The 25,369-nt window shown below is 34.8% G+C and overlaps 1 protein-coding gene across 3 annotated transcripts in view; it reads right to left on the reverse strand.

Annotated features, from left to right (window-relative positions):
• STAG1 (STAG1 cohesin complex component) overlaps positions 1 to 25,369 on the reverse strand; it is a 401,472-nt gene that overhangs the window by 182,321 nt on the left and 193,782 nt on the right. For all 3 annotated transcript variants that reach the window (XM_026015434.2, XM_072726920.1, XM_072726921.1), the window contains one exon: positions 3,869 to 3,945. In XM_026015434.2, the coding sequence (XP_025871219.1) occupies positions 3,869 to 3,945 (77 nt within the window). The remainder of the gene's footprint in view (positions 1 to 3,868; positions 3,946 to 25,369) is intronic.

A 25,369-nucleotide genomic window follows, 5' to 3' on the forward strand; every position in this document is an offset into this window, starting at 1 on the left:
TGCTTTATGTGTCAGGGGCTGTCTCTAACAGGAACTAAATTTATCTACTGACTGAAGAGCCACAGACTGCTCTGAGAATTAATATACTTCTAAATTACGTTGATATTACAATTACATAGCACTTTTGTCTGTGTGCAGGCCTATAAGGTTTTTTTAAAAAAGAAACAAACATTAGACTCAGTTTGTAATAAGGAAGAGTAGCTACTATACTTTCTCAGGCAATAATATACTCTTGGACCACCTTGTCCAAACATAAACACCTTCAATCTAAGCTACTTCTAACACATCTCACCTTTATTTTGCTATAATACAATGCATCAATTCATCTAACAAAATTTTAATAGTTACTCCTTGTAAACCAGACATTGGGGATCCCTGGGTGGCGCAGCGGTTCGGCGCCTGCCTTTGGCCCAGGGCGCGATCCTGGAGACCCGGGATCGAATCCCACATCGGGCTCCCGGTGCATGGAGCCTGCTTCTCCCTCTGCCTGTGTCTCTGCCTCTCTCTCTCTCTCTCTGTGACTATCATAAAAAAAAAAATAAAAAAAAAAAATTTAAAAAAAAAATTAAAAAAAAAAAAAAAAAACAGACATTGCTCTAAGCTCTTGGGATCCAATGGATCCTGTCATCAAATCTTTCCGAATTTTACCACAAAATACAATTTACCAAAACTAACCTCCTTCCACTCCCAGGGGCTAAAAGACCTATACAGTATTTTGAAGAAACAAAAACAGTAAAAATACTGTATATTTAGCATTATCTAAGCCTTTAAATACAGGTTTTTCCTAAAGTGCTTACTTAACGATAAAATAGCCTTAGTAATTAATATAATTCTGCTTTAAATGAATATATTCTAATAAAATTGTGTTAGCTATACCGTTAAATAGGAAAAACAGAATGTTTTCTTTTAGAATCATCCATCTATCCATCTATCTATCTATCTATCTATCTACCTATCTATCTATTTATCTGAAGTACAGCTGACACAATGTTACATTAGTTTCAGGTGTACAATACAGTGATTGGACAAGGTCAGACATAATGCTATGCTTACCACAAGTGTAGAGACCAACTGCCGCCATACAACACTATTACAATACCAATGACTATAATCCCTATGCTGTCTGTATCTTTTATCCTTATGACTTACTCATTAAATGGTGGTTTTTAAAACATTATTTTTCGATGTAGTTAGTATTCTCAAATATTGGGAGATAATATTTAAGAATATGAAATAAACACCTTTTTAAATAATTTCATTTCCTATATTTAACTCATTATCAGTTTTGGTACAGTTTACTATTCTTCTAATACACTTGAATATTTGAAAATATTCACAGGAATATTTTCTTAGATATATCATGATCTTCATTTTACTGAATTCCTCATCTACCCCTACTTATCTCAGAATCTTACTACAAAGCAATGATATCCTGTTTTGAAATTTCACTGTGTATTCACATTGTATTTCCCCTCATTCTATTCTCCCATATAAAGTGTTTTCAAAGCTTAAACCTTGGTTTTCTCTCAAAGTTTCTCCTAAAGTTTGTACATTGGAGTCACCTGGTGAACTTTAAAAATCCCAAGACCAGATTACGTGCCATACAAATTAAATCAGAAAGTCTGGGAATAAGGGAGAGAGCCAAGCATCAGTTTTTAAATATCCCCAAATGATATTAATATGCAACAAAGTCTGGGAAATACCATCTTACACTCTTAATAGTGTCCTTAAGGTCCAAGATACATACTACTTTTTAATCTGTGACCTCCATCACCTGTGTTGCAAGCCTGACATGGTTTTTAGTACAGTATTTGGTGAGAAAACCTGCCACTTGAAGGAGCCTCGGTGTCCATTGAAAGATGAATGGATAAAGAAGATGCGGTTTATTTATACAATGGAGTATTACTCAGCCATGAGAAATGACAAATACCTACCATTTGCTTCAACGTGGATGGAACTGGAGGGTATTATGCTGAGTGAAATAAGTCAATCGGAGAAGGACAAACATTATATAGTCTCATTCATTTGGGGAATATAAATAATAGTGAAAGGGAATAGAAGGGAAGGGAGAAGAAATGGGTAGGAAATATCAGAAAGGGAGACAGAACATGAAGACTCCTAACTCTGAGAAATGAACTAGGGTTGGTAGAAGGGGAGGAGGGCGGGGGTGAATGGGTGACGGGCACTGAGAGGTGAATGGGTGATGGGCACTTGACGGGATGAGCACGGGGTGTTATTCTGTATGTTGGCAAATTGAACACCAATAAAAAATAAATTTATTATTAAAAAAAAAAAAGAAAACCTACCACTTGCACCTTTATTTGGCTTTGTTATTTTCTATTTGTCATATATAAACTCATGAAGTTACCAAAAAAAAAAAAACCTTTTAAAAGAAATGAAAAGTAATTTCATAGAAATGTTTCAGAATCCAGAAATTTTTGAATTTTGTAAGCTAATATAGTACATATGCTTTATATTCCATCATAACCCAAAAGAATCTGGGGCAGCCCCTGTCATCAAGAACGTTCATATTTCACCAGCAATACATATAAATATTCACACTGAGATAAATAAAACATTTAATAGCCTCAGGTTAGTCAGGGCCAATTTTGCAACCATTAAATTGAAGGAAAAAATCATCCTTTGGAATTTCAGAATGTTTTGGCCACCAGAAATGAAAACAAGTAATTATGGACATTATATATAGATGGGTCATAATGTAAGGTCTCCCCTATCTCTCATGGAATGTGACTAAATAGTCTGAAAGCCACCGACAGAATGTTTCTATAAAGATGCTCATGAAAATGCTTTGGTGTGTATCACAAGAATAAAGGTGAACCCTTCATGAGAATGAAGTGTATTTTACCATGTATTTGTAGTACTTTTTAAAGTCAAATATAAATATTCCTACTACTACAAATAAAAAAAAAAGGCTATGCCCATCCCACTGAAAGAGTAGACTTGCTAGTCTTCATGTTTTTTGAAAAAAAAACATCTTTGTTGTTAGTATTGAAAGTCAAGAAAAAGAACATCTACAAAAAATAGAAATCTTATTTAAATCAAAAGGCAGAATATTAAACTAAAATTAATGGTCGCCTAAAGCATGACATAAAATGAGTTCATCATAAACAGAATACAAAAATAAAATTGTCGAACTGTTTCAACATTTACAATCAGTGTAAAGCTGATTAATTCATGAAGACTAGCAAAGAAAACATGTATTCTAAGTAGAAATCAGAATATTCTCAAGTAGACTGTCCAAATAGAAACTTATTTATACACGAAATGGGGATGAGGAGGTGGGGAGCGGGCAATAGAGAGATATCTACGTAAAATAATTTTAGGAATCATGGATTAAATGCAGTTAAGCAGGTTATTTTTCCATCAGGATTTCTAAGAACTTTAAATAAGGTAACATGTTTTGGCCATCTCTAAAACAGAAATAGGTATAATATTCAACCTACTCACACTTCTTTGACCCCCAAACCCTTTTTACTTTAAAACATTTAACATGACTAATTCTATAGAACATAAAACTACTGGAGATGCATTTTTAATTTGGGGGATTTTAGGTGGTCTTCAAGAATGAATGTCAAGAATCAAATTCTACTTCATACCACTAATTTTATTATCTGTACCAGTTACCAGTCTTTATTAAGTGATACCTCCATGCAATGTAATGAAAGTGCCAAAGATCAATAACTTTGGAATTAGTAACATGGATTATCATATAAATGAGGAAATAGTGTATCTTCTTTTAAACTAAATACCAAACTAAAATAAAACTTAAAATAATCAACATATACATCATTTTAAAATAATATAAATATTGTGTATTGTATAAATGTAGAAATATTGAAGTCTATACCTCATCAAATTCTTCAGTCATTTTTCTGATGATTTCTGCATTCTGCATATTTCGAAACATCTCTATTCTCACAGTACCTGTGGAACAACAGATTTTACAGTTAATCTTTTTCTATCCCATGCTAAACATTAAATTTAAACTGACCAGTGTTTGAAAATTTTATATCAAAGTTTTTGGGTTTTTTTCTTCCCCCCGATTCCTACCTAAGGGAATCCCTTGTTCAAGAACTTCAAAGTTCTTTAGACATATTTTTTAAAACCTAAATATTTAAATGAATAAACAAACAAACAAACAAAATTGAATAAAACCTAAATATTCTGTGAATTAGCTAAACAGGGGGAAAAAACTGAGAGGAGTGTTTGGGATGCAGCATTTTGCTGCATTTAGTATTATAGTGAAAGGCAACAAAATATTAACTAGTATTAAAAGCAAAATAAAAACTAGTCCCATGCTTAGCATCTTTAAAATGACTATCATATATAAAATAAAATCAGATGTTTAAAGCTGTATTTTTGAAAATGAACAGAAACATGTCATTGAGGTTTTTTTTTAAAGAGTTAAATCCTTCTGGTGCCACAATGACTATTCAAAACATTAGCCTATTTACTTTTTGCTTGCTAACTGTTCATTCTTCTTCAGTCTAGTCCCACAACTCTTCTGTAACTGCTTCTTCACACCTATTATCTGCTAATTGTTATATCAAAGTCTTTCTTAGTAATACCCTATTTAAAATATTTGCTTATTATATTGGTTTCTGTAACACTATATCCTTGTACTATATTCTCTGATGACTAACTTTTGATTTTTTGCTTACTATTAGTCATTTACCTGAATAAGTATTTATTCTACAGGTAATTTCCAAAGTTCTGTCTAACATATTTTTCTAAAAAAAATATATATATATATTTTTCTGTGTCCCTTTCTACATTTTCTAACCTGGATATGGTCTGCATTTAACTCACTCACTAGAAAAAAGTATGGCAGGGACTACTACTTATTAATCTTTGTACTTCCCCCAGTTCCTCAAAAAATGCCTGACACCCTAAATCTTGTCTCCTATATTAAGCTTTGACAATGAATAATAAAAGTAATTTAAAGATATGAAATAACCCAGATTCATAGAAACATAATTATCTGAAAATAAAGAATGAAAAGAAAAGATTATGTTCCACTCTCTGAAACACTATCTGTGAGAATCTTCAGATAACCTATCAACATACATATTTTGTATAAAAAAATAAAAGGTTGTTTAAGCAGGCCCTCCTGACAGGATTAACTTCTAATGAATATAACGAACTTTCAAAATGGTCATATTTAACCATGAATAATTCCAGAAACAGAATAACATCAGAAAGCTACCATCAAGTTCTTGATCATTTAAATTATGTCAAACTGCTGGAGAGAACTTGAAACAATTCCTATAATATGCACTTTAGCAAATGTTTACTGAAATTACAAATTTACACACTCCTTGGACTTTATATTATACTTGTTGCAAAGAATGCATAAACACACACATATGAGATAATGAAAGTACAACGTTATTCCCTGAAGCAATGTTTGTGATAGCAGAAGGAAAAATCCACATACCCACAAGATTCTGATTAACAACTCAAAGTGTTGATGATAATGACAGTGGTGGTGGTGTTGGTGGCGGCGGCTAACACTTGAGTGGCTCATTACTTGGCAGGCACTGTTCTAAAAAATAAGCCCCTTAAGTTTACACATTTAATCTTCACAACAATACCTATGAAGAATGTACTATTTTTCTCTCATTCCACAGAATAGAAAACTGAGGCACCTAAAGATCTAGCAATTTGCAAAAGGGGTTTCCCAGTAGCAGAATTCATGGTCTATATGCATGCAGTCTGGCTATAGGGTCCATGACTAACCACTACTGACTAAAATCAGTGGGATCTATGGTGCTGTTGATAATAAACATATCTGTATTTGATATGGAAAGATCTGTAGGATATATTCATACATGAAAAAAAGGGATATATATGCATTTGATTGTATGTGCTTTAAATATTTCTGGAAAGACACAAATATTGGTTGCCTCAGAGAAAGAGAAATATGTGGTTGAGGTTTAGGGATATATTGGAGATACTGAATTGTATAGGCTTTGCATTTCCTGAAATTTGAACTCTGTGTATGTATTACTCAAAATAAGTAATGAATATATTTCAAACAAAAAATGTTAAAAACTAAACTAAAAGACAGAATGCTATTAAACTTTGCCTATTAAGCATTTGTGTAGTCATTACCAATACGGACTCACTGGAGGGTAGTCGAAGAATTCTTGACATAAGTTTGCCAGAAACACAAAATTTTATGTTATTCTTACCAGCTATTATAGAATACAAAAAAAATGGGAGTGGAAAATAGGGCTGGAGAACATATCTTTGGTATAATTAGTGATATGGACAACAATGAAAACTGTAATTGTGGTTACAGTAACCACAACAGTTAGCAAAACCCTCAAGAAGTCATCATAGGTGGTTTAAAATCTTTGGCATCAGATATAGTAGGGTTTAAATCTCAGTTCCAACAGTTACTAAGCTACAGGACAATGAAAAAAATCAATTGTCCTCTATGAAACTCAGATTTCTAATCGTTAAAATGGTGAGAATACTACTTTAGACTAGGAATTTTTGTTCCATGCTGTAATTACTAGTGACTGGAATAGCGCTTGGTACGTAGGAGGCACTGAAAAAAATGTGTATTAGACAAATTACTAAGAACAGATGAGAACTAAATAAAATAACAAATATAAAGAATTTAGTATTGTACTGGTAGCATGTACGATGCTCACTTACTATAAGCATTCATTTTTTGATAGATTATCCTGCCGATTTTGGAGGGAAGCTAAAAGTTCTAGTTTCTTAGTTGAGCTCTACTGAAAGCCATATTCCTAACTATCCATGTTGCCAGGTTAATGCCATTTGAAGAATGAGACAAGTAACCTATTTTATTCCAAAACCAGGCAGAGTCATTCCAGCAGTTTTCCCATCACCCAGAACAAAGCCTCCACTCCCAGAGTGGAATCAATCACATACATTAACACTAAATATCTATCCAAAATGACTAGAACCCATCACGGAGATGAGTTAAGGTGATAAAGAAGTCATTAGCAAAGAACCAAGAACCCAAAAACTCTTTTTCTCCATTTACAAGAACCACATGGTTTAGAGAACTGTCTCACCTCATCTTTCTCATTTTCAATTCTACCCTTCCTCTATTCTATGATGACAGCCTAAGCAAGAACTCTAGCCTTCTCGGTATCCTTCCAACTAGGTACAGAAGACAGAAGAGAAAACTGAAAATATACAAAACTTTATTTACTAGCAAATCAATTTATCCAAATATAACAAAGGCTCTTTTGGGTTTGTATCTTCTATCACATTCTGGCTCCTTCAAAATTACTGAATCTGGCTGTGGGTAAAATATACCAACATTGCCTAAGAACACTTAAAGAACCTTCTTCATAGCTTTCTTACTAACTGTTCCATACAGGAAACAACAGCTTTCTATTTTAAGAATTTTCTTTTAAAGACAGGATTATAAAGTCTTAGTAAATAAAATCTAATCTGGTGATGGATGAGAGAAAATCTAAGCACATAACAGATGATTTTTGGTAGTCTCATTTTTGTTTTTTACTTTACTGGACAGCAGGTTGTAAATCAAAATAAAGAGGAGAAAGACTGAAAGTAAATACAGATAAATTACTAAAGAAAATCTAAATCAGAAAAGGAGAAATGCTGAGGCTACTCAAACTGAGAAATATTTACTAAAGGATCACTGCATACCAGAATACAGAATTTAACAAGCTATCTAAGACTGCAGTGACTGCATACATTTAAAAGTCCTTCTCAAGATGTGAGAAGAGGGATGAGAGAAAGGTAGAGAGACAGATACTTTGGCTGCTTTTTAGTGAGCATTTCAAGCTTAGTTATAAATATCTTGTGATACATGCAGTTTGTCTAGCTACTATGTACACAAATAGAGAAAAATTACCTCATAGGTTATTACAAATATACACGTTTAGAAACTTGTCGACCTTTTAGGATGCCTTAAAAATAGAAATTGTTGAGGTAGGCTGGGTGTCTCAGTTAAGTGTCTAACTCTTCATCTCAGCTCAGGTCTTGACCTCAGCATGAGGAGTTAAAGCCCCACCCTGGGCTCCACGCTGGGTGCGGAAACTACTTTAAAAAAAAAAAAATTGAAGTTGTTATATAGGTTTCCGCAGGCAACCCATATGAATAAAAAAAAGAAACTGTTGTGACTATATCTTCAGTGAATAGTCTGTCTCTAGATGGCAGACTGTACTTGGTAACATTCCTTATAAAAAGCTTAAATCCTTCTTCCTCTGTAAAAACAAAAGGTAAGTGAAACATCAAACTAAATGTTCAAAAAGAAAACTCACATTTTGGCACATGATATGGGAGTACCAACTGGCTGCTCTTTCAATGCTGCATAGGCTACACTTCATTTCGAGAACAGATAAATTTACTAAATATTAGAATTTCAAATTTTGGAGCTTGGTTGAGCCCTGCTAGTATAGCCCAGTGCCAAATGTAAGCATTGTCCTAGGGCTATAATCTTTCAAAGCACTTTCACCAAACCTTCAGCAACTATTAAAATAACCTCATCTTCAGTCCACATAAGACAAGAATTAAAGGATGAAGAGAAAAATAAATTTACTTTTTAAAACATCCATATGCTCCCTCATCCACTACTACTAATATTAATATGATTTAAGAGAAGCAGGGTTTCTTAATCTGTGACACAAAGATTCTTAAATATCTATGGACTTTTTGAAACTGCATGAAAATTTAGGTCTATGCACTTTTATGGAATAAGTATCAAATTTCCTGGCTATTACTAAAGGAATCTGAGAACTCCAAAATGTAAAAATTATACATTAGGGGAAAGATATCAAAGATTTTTAGTCTTGGGGGAATCCCTGGGTGGCTCAGCGGTTTAGCACCTCCCTTTGGCCCAGGGAGCAATCCTGGAGTCCCGGGATCGAGTCCCACATCAGGCTCCCTGCATGGAGCCTGCTTCTCCCTCCTCCTGTGTCTCTGCCTCTCTATGTCTAAAATAAAATAAAATAAATAAATCTTTAAAAAAAAAAAAGATTTTTAGTCTCAGAGAATTGAAGAGAAAAAATAGCTACTGGCTCTTTGCTAATGGAATTTTATTTCTTTTAGGCCCTCTCAGCTTAAAGAACAGGAAATATATTGGTGTGTATACAAACATAGCTGTAAATATTTCTCCATTACCACATGGAATATTGTAGAGTCTTCCCCTTGTTTTTAACCACAATTTCCTACAGTGAAATCTCCCAACGGTGAAAACTCTGATTCCCACCATCAACCATCTATTTACTTAAATTTTCAATTCCAGTACACATGTATATAGTGACTTTAGACTTGGTAGCCAATACCCCTGTGGAAAATAACTGCAACTAGAATGCCATGCTTTTATACAGTTCCTATTGCCTTTAATGTTACAGACTCCACTCTTCAGTTATTTAGAACAGTACTTTTCCCCCAAACCCTTTCAGTAGGGCTATTTCATGTTTTTGTAATACAGTTTGATTCTTTTGCCAGTATGAATTCATCCTGGAATGACCTCATGAGGAATTTTTTAAAAATGTGTAAACATCATTGTTTATTCTTTGTGCTATAGGTTCTATTTGAAACATGCATAGTATCATATATCCACCATTACAGCACCATACATAATAGCTACACCACCCTAATGCCCTGTGATTCACCTAAAACCCTGTCAAACACTGATTTGTTTACCATCTCTACAATTTACCAATTTCTAGAATGTGACATAAACTGGAATCACAGTATGTTGCCTTTCAGACTGGATTTTTTCACTGTGCAATACCTATTAAGATTCATCTATGCTTTTTGCATGGTGTGAATGCTCATTTCTTCTTATCTCCAAATAGTATTCTACTATATAGATGTACCACAGCTTATCCATTTCATCTACTGAAGAACATCTTGATTTTTTCAGTTTTTGCTAACTGATCAATTACTATAAATATGTGCAGGTGGACATGTTTCAAATTAGTTGGTTAAATACCTAAGAGTGTGATTGCTGGATTTTACGGTAAGGCTACGTTTAATTTTGTAAGAAACTGTCAGACTGCCTTCCAAAGTGGCTATACCATTTTACATTCCCACCGACCATGATTTCCGCCCTTCACAGTGACTGCTACTTCAGATTGTGGTGGGGTTTTGTTTTTGTTTTTTTAATTTTAGCCATTCTAATAGTTGTGTAGTACTATCTTTTTGTTGTTCTATTTATTTTTTTTAAGATTATTTATTTATTTATTCATGAGAGATAGAGAAAGGCAAAGACATAGGCAGAGGGAGAAGCAGGCTCCATACAGGAAGCCCCATGTGGGACTGGATCCGGGGATTCCAGGATCATGCCCTGAGCAGACAGACACTCAACCATTGTGCCACCCAGGGTCCCTCTTTTTGTTGTTTTAATTTGCACTGCCCTTCTGACAAATGATGCGGGTATGTTTTCAAATGTTTATTTGCCATCTGTGTACCCTCTTTTGGTGAAATGTCTATTTAGGTCTTTGCCCATTTTTTCTTTAAATTGGGCTATTTATTTTCTTATCATTCAGCTTAAAGAGCTCTTTGTGTATTGTGAACACAAGCCCTTTATCATACATGTGTCTTGTAAATATATTCTCCCAGTCTGTGACTTTTCTTTTAATTTTCTTAACAATGTCTTTTGCAGAGCAGAAACATTTAAATTTTTTTATTTTAATTTCAATAAGGTCCAACTTGCCAATTGCTTCTTTCATGGTCTTGGTTGTTACAGCTTTAAACCTCAAAACTTCACCACTTCATGCCCTTAGGTTTATAAGGTCATACAGACTTTCTCCTATGCTTTATTTTAGAAATAATTTCTTACATCTTACATGAGTTAAGTTTTGTGCAAAGGGTTAAGATTTGTGTTTAGTTCAGTTTTTCTACATGGATACCCAATTGTTCATGTAACATTTGCTGAAAAGATGATAATTTCTCCATTTAACTGCCCTTGTGTCTTCATAGAAAAAAAAACAGTTGATTATATTTAGGTGATTCTTATTATACTTTTAAAGACTAAGTTAGGGTACATAAATTCGATATATATAAAACTCTTCAGAAACTCACTGGACCTAGAAAAAGAAGGATAAAATATGCCAAAATATTTCATGTTCCACTCTCCTCTTATTTTAACAATTTTTATCCTATGCTCTGTACATCCAAAAGTTTTTCCTAAATGATAAACCCATCAGGATTATCTGTGGTTATCACTGTCTTCTTCCTAAAATAGAAACTATGTCTCTACATTTGAAAGCCTTTCCAAAAACATTGAGAATAATGAGAAATTAAGACTTTTAATTAGTCCCAAGAGATGATAAATCTATGAAATCTATGAAAGTAGAAATTATCTTACAACAATATAAAAAAACCCCACAAATATGCAAAATATGTCCAAAGTGTAAAATTTTCAAAATTATGACTTACATTTACACACACACAATTATACAAGGGAAGAAATCACTTTAAATTGATACATAAAATTCTGATTAGGGTAGTATTAGATACAATATTATTTATATAAACCTTCCTGAAATATGAATGAAAATACGAAAAACATTTTGAAAAGCATTTGAAACCTTATGAAGTAGTGGGAAATCAGTATAATAAAAACAAATTAAAATCAGAAACCAAAATACAGAAAGAGCATTAAAATCACTTTTTCTCTGACAATATTTACTGAGACTATAATATACAAGTTGGGACCTTCCGAGGTGAAGAGCCTTCAAGGAAATAACTCTTATGAAGTGGGGGCTCAAAGGATTTCATTTGTAAGGTTAAACCTGTAGTAAGTCTAACACCTCATATCCTGTGGTCTATAAAGCAAGCTTTTTTTTTAATATGGTGTAGAAGGAGACAGATACCTGAGAGGTAGTAATCAAACACTGGTGCTCTCACAAATATCCTAAATTCACTTAATCTGATATAGAAAACTTCGGACTGGACTTAGTTGCAAATAGTCCTCAATTGGTAGTACTTCTGGGCACCTGTCAAGCAAATGTTGAATCTTCTCAAGAGGAGTGGACCTTTATCCTAGGCTTCATAAACTTGAGAGAAAATGTGGAGCTTAGAATAAAAAGTAAGCAAACATATCAAGAAGAAAGGGGATATGCAAAGGAACAAGCCAAAAAAACAAAACAACAACAACAACAAAAACACAGAAACAGACTCATTAAGACTTGTACTAGAATTATCAGATACAGATAATAAAAAAATTCATCATGTTAAAAAAGGAAAATACAAGACTAAATGAAACTTCACAGGGAACAATTCCATGGACTTCTTTTTCTGTAAAAGACAGCCACATGGGGCACCTGGGTGGCTCAGTTGATTAAATGTCTGCCTCCAGCTCACGTCCTGATCTCGGGATCCAGGGATCAAGCCCCAAGTTGGGCTCCCTACTCAACATGGAGTTGACTCCACCCTCTCCCTCTACTCTGCTCCCACTTGTGCATACAAGCGCTCTCCCAATCTCTCTCTCTCTCAAATAAATAAATAAATATTTAAAAGAATATAGGGTAGTATTATAAACAGTATTATTTATATAAACCTTCCTGAAATGCGAATGAAAATAAGAAAAACATTTTGATAAGCATTTGAGACCTTATGAAGTAGTGGGAAATCAGTGTGTGTGTATGTGTGTATCAGAATAAATGTATATATAACCATGTTAAAAAAAAGAGAGATATCCATGTTAACTATTGTTTCTAGAAAGGACCAATATAGTAACTGAAATAGATTGCCACAGATGAAAAAAAGTAAACAAAGAAAGGAAATATATTACACAGAAAGCTGCACAGATATTCAAAATGCAAAAATACATAGAAGACCATATGCAAAGTTTAAACAAAGTTACTGGTGTAGAAGAGAAATAAAATGAGAAGGAGCAATATTTAAAAAGGTAACGGATGAAAGAAACCAATCCAAAGAACTATGTTCTTTTAAAAAAGATTTATTTATTTGAAAAAGAAAGAGAGAAAAAGCCCATGAATGGGGGGGGAGGGGGGGGCAGAGGGAGAAGGAGAAGCAGACTCCCTGCTGAGTGAGGAGGCTGAGGTAGGGTTGGATCCCAGGGTCCTGGGATCATGACCTGAGCTAAGGCAGCAGCTTAATTGACTGGGCCACCTGAAAGAATTATGTTTTATAAATAGAATATAATATAGTCAAGACAGAATACCAGAAACAAAAAGAAATCTTAAACTTTGGGAAATACAAGTATTGAAAGAGAAAATTATTATTCCTATTTCTCAACAACAATACAAGCCAGAAGACAATAAAATGTCTTCAATGAACTAAAGAAAATAACTCCCAATATACAATATAACCATCAATATATATTTTAAGAAACAGAAGACATGTTATTCAAATCTTCAAAGTTATATAAATCTTCAAAGTCTACAGAATGTCCAATAGAATCTCATTAGATTTTCTAAATGCTGTACTTTAGGCAGATGTGATCTCAGACACATATAACATTTTTTAAAAAGAACAAATAAAATGTCTGGGGGCATCACAATGCCAGATTTTTCTGGGGGCATCACAATGCCAGATTTCAGGTTGTACTACAAAGCTGTGGTCATCAAGACAGTGTGGTACTGGCACAAAAACAGACACATAGATCAATGGAACAGAACAGAGAACCCAGAAGTGGACCCTGAACTTTATGGTCAACTAATATTCGATAAAGGAGGAAAGACTATCCATTGGAAGAAAGACAGTCTCTTCAATAAATGGTGTTGGGAAAATTGGACATCCACATGCAGAAGAATGCAACTAGACCACTCTCTTGCACTATACACAAAGATAAACTCAAAATGGATGAGAGATCTAAATGTGAGACAAGATTCCATCAAAATCCTAGAGGAGAACACAGGCAACACCCTTTTTGAACTTGGCCACAGTAACTTCTTGCAAGATACATCCACAAAGGCAAAAGAAACAAAAGCAAAAATGAACTATTGGGACTTCATCAAGATAAGAAGCTTTTGCACAGCAAAGGATACAGTCAACAAAACTAAAAGACAACCTACAGAATGGGAGAAGATATTTGCAAATGACATATCAGATAAAGGGCTAGTTTCCAAAATCTATAAAGAACTTATTAAACTCAACACCAAAGAAACAAACAATCCAATCATGAAATGGGCAAAAGACATGAAGAGAAATCTCACAGAGGAAGACACGGACATGGCCAACATGCACATGAGAAAATGCTCTGCATCACTTGCCATCAGGGAAATACAAATCAAAACCACAAATGAGATACCACCTCACACCAGTGAGAATGGGGAACATTAACAAGGCAGGAAACAACAAATGTTGGAGAGGATGCGGAGAAAAGGAAACCCTCTTACACTGTTGGTGGGAATGTGAACTGGTGCAGCCACTCTGGAAAACTGTGTGGAGGTTCCTCAAAGAGTTAAAAATAGACCTGCCCTATGACCCAGCAATTGCACTGTTGGGGATTTACCCCAAAGATTCAGATGTAATGAAACGCCGGGACACCTGCACCCCGATGTTTCTACCAGCAATGTCCACAATAGCCAAACTGTGGAAGGAGCCTCGGTGTCCATCGAAAGATGAATGGATAAAGAAGATGTGGTTTATGTATACAATGGAATGTTACTCAGCCATTAGAGACGACAAATACCCACCATTTGCTTCAACGTGGATGGAACTGGAGGGTATTATGCTGAGTGAAGTAAGTCAACGGAGAAGGACAAACATTATATGTTCTCATTCATTTGGGGAATATAAATAACAGTGAAAGGGAATATAAGGGAAGGGAGAAGAAAAAGACTCCTAACTCTGGGAAACGAACTAGGGGAGGTGGAAGGGAGGAGGGCGGTGGGTGGGGGTGAATGGGTGACGGGCACTGAGGGGGGCACTTGACGGGATGAGCACTGGGTGTTATTCTGTATGTTGGTAAATTGAACACCAATAAAAAAATTAATTTATTTAAAAAAAAAAGAACAAATAAAATGGCATGTATATGGGTACAGCTAAAACAACAATAACCTTATTTTTTTAAAATAATGACTTTGGGAAAATGAAATGGATTTAAATTACAACACAAAGAAGGAAGTAAATGGAAGTCCTTGTACTGTCTGGGGAAAGGGTGAAGGTAGTAATTACCTTTGGATTGTGCTACATTAAGTATGATTTTTATAATCTCTAGGGTAACCATTAAATGCATGTAAAGAGTACAAAAATGTCCAAATAAGAAGGGGGGGGGGATGAATTATTATGAATTCAAAGAATCTAAAGACAAGAAAGAAAAACAAAACAAGAAAAACATATAAAGCAGTCAGGACAAACAACAAACATTAGTTCAATATAATCCAAACACCCAATATTTACATTAAATGTAAAAATAACTCAATGATACAATCAAAATAGTTTTCAGACTGATTAAAAAAGTACAATCTGTCTATATGTTGTTTATAAAAGGCATATAAGAGGTGAGGATACAACAACAATGAACAGAGAAAAAGAGAAAAGAGTGGGCCACAAAAACCATAAAAGGAGTTTCATTAGTATTCAAATAAATAAAATTTTAGAAAAAGCACTGCCAGAGATAAAGAGGACCATTAAGTAAATGTAAAATATTTGAGTTATAAGAAATATCTGAATATTTTATATGTACCCAATAACAAAGCACGTGATGGGGGAGGGAGAGGACATGAAAAAGAGGATGAGGGAAGGGGAAGGCCTTCAAAGAGAAATCAAGAAGAAATATATAAATCTACAGTCATGATGTAAATTTTAAAACTTTTCTCAGTAACTGCTAGAAAAGTAAAGATTAAAAGGATATAAAGTATTCCACACAATTATAGAACGATCTTAACCTGATGGACACAACAATACATACAGATTTCAGGCACACATAAAACGTTTGCAAAAACTGACCACATGACCTACACAAACTAAAAAGGACTAAAACCATACAGACCATTTTTTCTGGCATCAAGTTCAATTAAGCTAAGAGGAAATCAATAATAAAATTTACCCCAAAGATACAAATGTAGTGAAACAATGGGAAACCTGCACCCCAATGTGCATAGCATCAAGGTCCACAATAGCCAAACTGTGGAAGGAGCCAAGATGTCCTTTGACAGATGGATAAAGATGTAGTGTGTGTGCATATGCATGCATACATACACAATGTAGTAGTAGTCAGCAATCAGAAAGGATGAGTACCTACCATTTACATTGATGTGGATAGAACTGGGGTGTATTATGCTAAGTGAAATAGCTCAATCAGAGAATGACAATTACCATATGGTTTTACTTATATGTGGACAATAAGGGAAGGAGGGGAAACTGAATGAGGAAAAATTAGAAAGGAAGACAAACCATGAGATACTCTTATTTCTGGAAAACAAAGGATTGCAGAAGGGGAGGTAGGCGCGGGGATGGGGTAACTGGGTGATGGGCATTAGGAAGGCACGTAATATGATGAGCACTGGGTGTTACACTATATGTTGGCAAACTGAATTTAAAATTTAAAAAGAGTTAACCAGAAAATTTCATGTTTGGAGGTTAAGAAATAGGCCTTTAAATAATCCATGAATCAAAGAAAAAAAACAATTAGAAAATATTTTGAACTAATGAAAAGAAATATCACAAAAAGATACACACATTAAAACATAAGGGGTGGGTGCCTGGATGGCTCAGTGAGTGAGCATCTGCCTTTGGCTCAGGTCATGACCCCGGGGTCTTGGGATTGAGTCCCAACACCAGGCTCCCCACGGGGAACCTGCTTCCCCCTCTGTCTATGTCTCTGCCTCTCTCTCTGTCTCTCTCATGAATAAATAAATAAAATCTTTTTAAAATTAAAATAAAAGGGGCTATTAAAAATAACCATATTAAATAAATTTGAAAATTCAAATGAAATGGATAATTTCCTAAAAAATAAGCTTGTTAGAAGCAAACAAGCCTGCATAATGCTAAATTAAAGAAATTGAATCAGTAGTTTAAAATCTTCCAATAAATAAAAAAACTAAAAAAATTCAAGTCCATATGGTTTCAAGAGCAAATTCTACCAAATGTTCTCGAAACAATTCCAATCTCATACACTCTTCCAGGAAAACAAAAAACAAAAACAAACAAAAAGAGGATATTCTCCACCATTCATTTAGTAAAGACTTGATAATAAAATCTGAGATGGAAAGAATGGAAAGGGAAAATTTCAGGCCAATTTCATTGATGAAGACAAATACCAAAAAAAAATTCCTAAACAAGGTATCAGCCAATCAAACCAAGCAATAATTTTAAAAATATAATGCATCATGATCAAGGTGAATTCATTTCAGGAAGGCATGTTAGATTTAACATTAAAAAATCAGTGGTACCCAGGAATGAGGGGTAGAGAGTTAGGGGTGGGTAGGAATATTCAGAAGGAGCACAGTGGGGATTTTTAGGGTAGTGAAACTATTCAGTTTGATACTATAATGGTGGATACATAACACTATTCATTTGCAGAAACCCTTGGAACTTTGAAACACAAAGAGACAACCCTAATGTAAGCTATGAGCTTTAGTTAATAACGAATCAATACTGGTTTACCAATTGTAACAATATACCAAGCTAATGCAAGATGTTATTAACAGGAGAAACTGGCAGAGAGAAAAGGAACTCTCCAAATTTTGGCCCAATTTTTTTGTAGACCTAAAACTCCTCTAAAAAATAAAATATACTTTACAGAAAGACACTGTTTATAATAACTTTTTTAAATGTTTAAGTCCAAAACTACAGATTTTAATAGATGTACAGACCTTTTCACTCATGCACAAAAATACCCTCTGAAACGAGAAAAATAAAGATCTAAATAAATGGAAACATATATACAATGATCATGAATTTGAAGATACGATTTTATAAAGATGTAAATTCACCCCTCTTATCCAGCAGTAGTTCTCAACTTTAGTTTTCCACTCCCCACAGATATGAATAATTGCAGGTTAGGGTGGGACGCTACTGGCATTTAGGGATAGAGGTCAGAGATGCTGCTAAATATTCTACAATGCAGCAAAGCTCCCCTCAACAAGTAATTACCCAGCCTTAATGGCAATATTATGATAGTTAAGAAATTTACAAATTAAATTTTATTCTATTCAAAACTCCAAGTTGTTTTTTTTTTAATGGAACTTGACAATCCAATTCTAAAACATACATGAAAATACAAAAGGACAAGAAATTTCTACAACCACTTCAGAAAACAGTCTGGCATTACCCTAGAAAAGTTCCATCTCTTTTACTTCAGCAACTTCACTTCTCAGTACACAAACTACAGCACCTTGTGTTACATGGATATTGAATTAACATGTACTAAAGACAGCTTAGAGTAACACTGTTCATCCTATTCAAAAGCTGGCAACAACCTAATTTCCTTCAAGTGTGGGTAATTTAAATTAACTTGTATATTCACATAGTAAATACTTGAGGGTAATTCTCACAGAATGGCAATTTTGCACCCACGGGGACATTTAACATTATCTGAAAACATTTTTGGTTGTCAAAACAAGAGAAGGGAGTGTAGGAGGAGAGACAGGAATGTGCAACTGGCATCTCAAGGGTAGAGACCAGAGATGCTGTTAAAAATTCTACAATGCACGGGAAAGACCACCACATCAAAGAATTATTTGCTTTACATCAACAAAAATGAATAAAATATGGCATAGGAAACATAAATGAATCTCATAGATAGAATATTTGAGCAGAAAAAAGACAAAAGAGTACGTACAAAAGAGAACAATTAATTATCTAAAGAAGAAAGGAAGGCAAAACTAAACTGTTTAAGGATGGATCCACTCATGGTAAAGCTATAAAGAAAGGCAAGGAAATTATTATCACAAAAATCAAGCTAGTATTTTTATCTCTGTGGAAAATGGAGGTGGTCATGATAGAGAAGTCTTCTGAATTCCTGACAATGTTATTTTCCTTAAGCTGAGTACTGGTAACACTGGGATTCATAATATAATTATTTAACCTGTACATCTACACTTTATGTACTCTTCTGTATACATACCACAATTAAAAAGGATTTAATAAAAATAGTACTGAACTATCGATATATATACACTGTGTTATAAGGAATTTATGAAGGCAGACTTTGAAACAGTATTAACTGATTAACGATTAACTGATTAAATAATTATTAATTAAACCATAATGAACTGTTTCTATCTTCTAAAGAGATTGAGACAGTTATAATATCAGTAAAAGTAGTTTATTTTGGGAAGAGATCCCATATAAAACTGGTAATGGGAGTGAGAAATAAAACAAGTTTAAAAAGCAGATAATAATAAGTGTGTTATGTAGCCAATCACTAACATGGATAACTGGAGCCCAATTAAACTCCTTGGAAAACTCAGAGTCTGAGTAGGCCATGCACTTCAAAGTTATCTCACCTGAGGGACAAAGGAGTTGGGGTATCTCTACTCAAAGGAGTTGGGGTATACTAGCTCTCAGTCAATGGTTAAAGCTATAGTGGCTAAATTGTGTACTAAGATGCTCTTGGCCATGAAGCAAAATCATAAAGGAACTGTGGGGTTATTTTAAAATTTCAAAGGGAAATACAGCAATGTCGAATATTGGTCAAGCAAGATAGGAACTATTAGCATGTGGTAATTCACAGTCTCAACATCAGATGATACTTTATTCATTATACTTTGAGTTCTCACAAATACTGCTGGAAAACCAACATAGAACAGGAAAGGTAAGTGATTCTAAAATTTAAGAAATTGTACAATATCCAATGGGTATATATATCCTTTAGTAAGTAATTATGGTTATATAAGAATAGCATGCAATGTTTCCAATGAACTCTTAAGTTGTTAGGACATAAATAAATTGGTTAAAACTAACTACCACAAAAAGGAATTGCTAAGTTTTGTTTTGTTTTTGCATACAGATACCATGAAAACATTACTGAGACACTAACTGGCCCACAAAATGGGAAAGTTCAGGAAACCCTAGGAGTAAGCATTCCTTAGGATATGGTCTCTCATAATTCTCCAGCAATCCTGCACTCCTAGAAAACCCTCATGCATTTGGAAGTCCAGTGTTAGTCACAAACACCACAAAACGGAGTCATTACTTGTTACAACCAACTAAAAAAGATGGTGCTTCTAACCTAAATCCCGTTTCATAAACGCACCCTTTATTAAGTAAAAACAGGCACATTTGTTAAAAAAAAAAATCTATCAGTACCAATATCTGTGATATGTATTTCTGAAATATGTTATATACTGGCATTAGGGTATACCCAAATATATATGCCCATTATCAAGGATGCATTAAATATTTTAAAATAGGGATAACATATCGTTATTTTGTCTTGCAGAATATTATAAAGATATCCTATCATTCTGTTTTGTCTTAGCTTCCTTAGAATTTGTTCCTATGAAGTTTATAAAGTTGCACAGCATTAGAAAAGCAACTCTAAGTGAATTTTATGTATGTATGTATTTAATGAGAGTGAGAGTGAGTGTGTAAGCTAGGGTAGGAGCAGAAAGAGAATGACAAGCAAACTCTGTGCACAGAGCACAGATGATGGGTGAGATCTCATGACCTGAGTGGAAATCAAGAGTAGGATGCTTAACTGACTGAGCCACCCAGGTGCCCCAAGTCAATAGTATTTAAACCAACTTTTCCATCCCCATCCTTCCTACTCCACTGATACTGAATCCATCCTGTTATTACACAATGAATTAGTCAATTAATTCTAACTGAGGATTCCCAGAAGTAAATACAATTCACTCCAGATGGTTCAAATGAAGAGATTTTTTAATGGGGAGAATACAGATGTGTGGGCAGAGTGAAGGAAACAAATAGGGGTACTGATCCAACTTAAGACAGCTTAAGTAGGAAATCAATAACATCTACTAGACTCCAGGGTAAAGGTAAGAAAATAATGATACGAGAGCTACAAAAAAGAGGAGAGCTGCCCAGACTCTTCACTCCTGACAATACAATTTGTCATGTTACTGGAAGAGGTGTCCCTTTTAGCCAGGAACTAGAAAAGAAAGGTTTGTGTTTTTTCATTCCTTCTCTGATTCTCTTCCCTCTTCAGTGGACTCTTTAATATCATTTTGTTTTTAACTATTACATAGCTTTAGAAAAAATGGGCTGATACAACCAAATAGCAATCTAGATTTGGGAAATGCTTTTGAACACAAGAGGTCTAACACAAGGATTTCAACACAAGTCTTACTTCAATATAGAATAGGGAGATTGTAATAAAAAAAATTCACCCCATTTTTCCTATCTTTCAACTTTCCCTATACTCTGTACTCTATGTATAGTTTGAAGTACATTTTTTAGTGTTCTTTTAACTTACTAATTTTATTTATAAATTTTAAATTTTCGTTTACAAGTTTTGAGTCAGAATTAATTTTGAGTCACATTAATAAAAGACCTTCCCACTTAAAGGAATTCTTTCATATTTACTTCTAGTGTTTTTATTCTTTCTTACTGGTATTTACTATTTCCTTTTCTGTTTCTGCTATTTGTTGATTTTATACTTAAATTGTTGATGCACTGGAAATTCATCTTCATATATACAATCAAGTGAGGAGTACCATGAAGTAATTTCCAACACTTTCCCGATCTTAATCTTATAAAGGGGGTCTGGGGCACCTGGGTGACTCAGTTAAGCATCTGACTGTGGCTCAGGTTGAAATCTCAGGGTCACAGGATCAAGCCCTGCATCAGGCTCCCCACTCAGCAAGGAGTCTGCCTGTCCCTCTCTGACCAACCCCCCCCCCAACCTGGCTCATGCACTCACACACACTCTCTCTCTCAAATAAAATCTTTTAAAAAGGAGGAGGGATCTATTACCTGTACTCTGAAAATTATAAAACACTGATGAAAGATACTGAACATGACACAAACAAATGGAAAGACATTCCATTCCATTTCATGGATTAGTGGAACAAATATTAAGGCAACTCCAAAAGTCAGGACTATTCCAAAGTATATTCTGGGAGCTTGAGAAGATGCCAAAGTAGGACGATCCTAAGCTCACTTCCTCCTACAGACATATCAAGGCTAAACTATATATACTACAACTCACTCTTAAAATGACCTGAAGCCTAAACAGCCAAAGAAATAAAGAAAACGCCACCTTAAGAAGGGTAGGAGGGGCAGAGATTCAATCAGAAACAAACCATAATAAACCAACAAAAAACACAGTGAAAAAGTACAGCAAGCAAGAGGGATATCACAAACACAGAGGATTACCTGAGGAGTGAGGAGATCAAGCCCCACATCAAGCACAAGCCCCACCCTGGCAATCTAAACCATGAGGTGGTCCCATTTGTGTCTGGCTTTGAAAATCAACAGGGCTTAATTCTAAAAGAGCTAGAGTGCTACAGGAAATTGAAACAATGCTCTAATGCGCTAGTACACAGTATCACTCATTCTGAGATCCAGCAATGAAATAGTTTGCAAAGCACCTGCATCACAGAAACGACTTATTGACTAATTTTAGGGCATTTGCCAAAACAGCCGGGATCTGGAGTAATTTTCTTCAGAAATGGAAGTGCTGGCAGGCACCATTTTTCCGGTTCTCCTTCAGCCTAGGTTGACCAATGAGATGACAAGAGCCAGTTCTGACACTCTCCATCTGTCTTGTTGGCACCCCTTGTCATGCCTTGGTGATCCCTTGGGGACCAGCACCAGCTGGCATCTACCAAAGCGGCTCTTGCTCACTCATACCCAGTAAGCAACCTCAATTAAAACCAACATGTCCACAAAGTGACTACTGCCCTGTCACCCTTGACAGGCAGCACTAGCCAGGACTGGCACTCTTCAAAAAGAAATCCTGCAGTCAGAAGGGGGAAACAGCCCCACCCACCACTACTAACACAATAGCTATAGCCAGGCCTGTCAGTCAACTATGGCTGGGGGACTAAGCACACCCAACAAAAACAACTGCAGAAGCTTCAGATAGAACACTCAGCCAGCCAAGTCAAGGGACATCCTTATCTACCAGTGTGGCCCACAGTAGCTAAAAATGCTAATTGCAGCCAGCTGGGCTAGAGGCCAGCCACTCCAAAAACCACCAGGGCAGACAATACACAGTCACAGTAGGGAGGCAACACACAACCTATGCAGGGGAAACCCCTGAAGTACCTAGTTTTGGTGACCAAAGGAGATTGAGCTAATAAGCCCCACATATAAAAGGTCACTATTTTCAAGACCAGAAGATGTCCCTGACCTACCTAATACATAGAAACAAACAAACACACAGAGTTAAGACAAAATGAAGAGACAGAAAAACAAAAAATTAAGATAACATCTCAGAAAAACGACTAAATGAAATTGTGATAAACAATCTACCTGATAAAGAATTCAAAATAATGGTCATAAAGATTCTCACCAGACTTGAGACAAGAGTGGATGAACTCAGTGAGAACTTCAAGAAAGAGATAGAAAGTATTAAAAAAGAACCAAAAGAAAAAAGAATTTTAAAAATGAGAATAGGGCAGCCCAGGTGGCTCAGCGGTTTAGTGCCACCTTCAGCCCAGGACCTGATCCTGGAGACCTGGGATCAAGTCCCACGTCAGGCTCCCTGCATGGAGCCTGCTTCTCCCTCTGCCTGTGTCTCTGCCTCTCTCTCTCTCTCTGTGTCTCTCATGAATAAATAAATAAAATCTTAACAAAAAAGAATAAATTAAGGCAACATCAAATATGGAAGCAGTAAAAATGTAATGCTTTTTGAATGTGTTCAAACTTAAGCAACCATCAATTTAAAATAAATTTATATGCCTAGGATGTTACATATGAACCTCATGATAACCACAAACCAAACTTTAAAAAGATATAAAATAGGGATCCCTGGGTGGCGCAGCGGTTTGGCGCCTGCCTTTGGCCCAGGGCGCGATCCTGGAGACCCGGGATCGAATCCCACGTCGGGCTCCCGGTGCATGGAGCCTGCTTCTCCCTCTGCCTGTATCTCTGCCTCTCTCTCTCTCTGTGACTATCATAAATAAATAAAAATTAAAAAAAAAATTAAAAAAAAAGATATAAAATAAAGAAAAAGAAAAAAAGCATAATGCTAAAGAAAGTAATCAAATCAAAAGGAAAGAGAGTAAGACAGGAACAAAGCAGAACTATAAAAACAACCAGAAAATAGTTAATAAAACAGCATTAAGTAGATACTTATCAATAACCACTATGAATGTAAGCAGACTAAAATGATCTAATAGGACAACTCTATACTAAAAAAAGACCCATCCATATGCTGACTACAAGAAACTCACTTCGGACCTAGAAACATCTACACATTCAAAGTGAATGAAAACCTATTGAATGCAAAGAGAAGCCCCCCCACCAAAAAAAAAGCTGCAGTAGCAATACATACATAGATCAAACGAAATAGACTTTAAAACAAAGACTGAAGCAACAAAGAAAGGTAATACCTAATGATCAAGGGAAAAGTCCAGCAAGAAAATATAACAGTTTTAAATATCTATGTACTGAACATAGGAGCACCTACATATAAAAGCAAATATTTAGAAACATAAAAGGAGAAAATGACATTGACACAATAATAGTAGAGGACTGTAACACCTCACTTACATAACTGGATAAATCATTCAGCCAGAAACTCAAGAAGGAGACACTGTCTCTGAACAACACAAAAGATGAAACAGACTTAACAGATATATGCAGAACATTCCATCAAAATTTAGCAGAATACACAGTTTTCAAGTGAATAGAAGATTCTCCAGGATAGATAACATGGTAGGCCAAAAAACAAGTCTCAATAAATTTATGAAGGTTAAAATCCTACCAAGCATCCTTTTTAAATCCCAACACTATAAAACTAACAGTTTTAAGAAAAAAACCCCACAGACACCTGAAAAAGCTAAACAATATTCTAATAACCCATCAATGGGGCAACAAAGAAGCCAAAAAGTACATAAGAAAATACCTGAGACAAATGAAATTGGAAAAACAGAAGTTAAAAATATTTAAAAAACAAAAATCAGTTGTAAGAGAAGTTTATAGCAATACAAACCTACTTCAAAAAAAAAAAAAAAAAAAAAACAAACCTACTTCAAGAAACAAACAAAAAGCTCAAGTAAGCAATTTAACCTTACACCTAAAGGAAACAGAAAACGAATAAACAAAGCACTAAGTATAAAGAAAAAATAAGAACAAAGTGGAAAAAACCTAATTACAGACTAAATCAACAATAGAAAAGATCAATAAGATCTAGTTCTTCGAAAAGATCAAGAAAATTGATAAGCCTTTAGCCACAGTCATCAAAAGAGAAAGGACATAAAAAACTTACAAATGAAAGACAAATTATAGCCAACACCATAGAAATACAAAGAATAAGAGATTGCTACGAAAACATTAT

This window comes from Vulpes vulpes, chromosome 11, assembly GCF_048418805.1.
Source record: "Vulpes vulpes isolate BD-2025 chromosome 11, VulVul3, whole genome shotgun sequence".
Classification (NCBI taxonomy): domain Eukaryota; kingdom Metazoa; phylum Chordata; class Mammalia; order Carnivora; family Canidae; genus Vulpes; species Vulpes vulpes.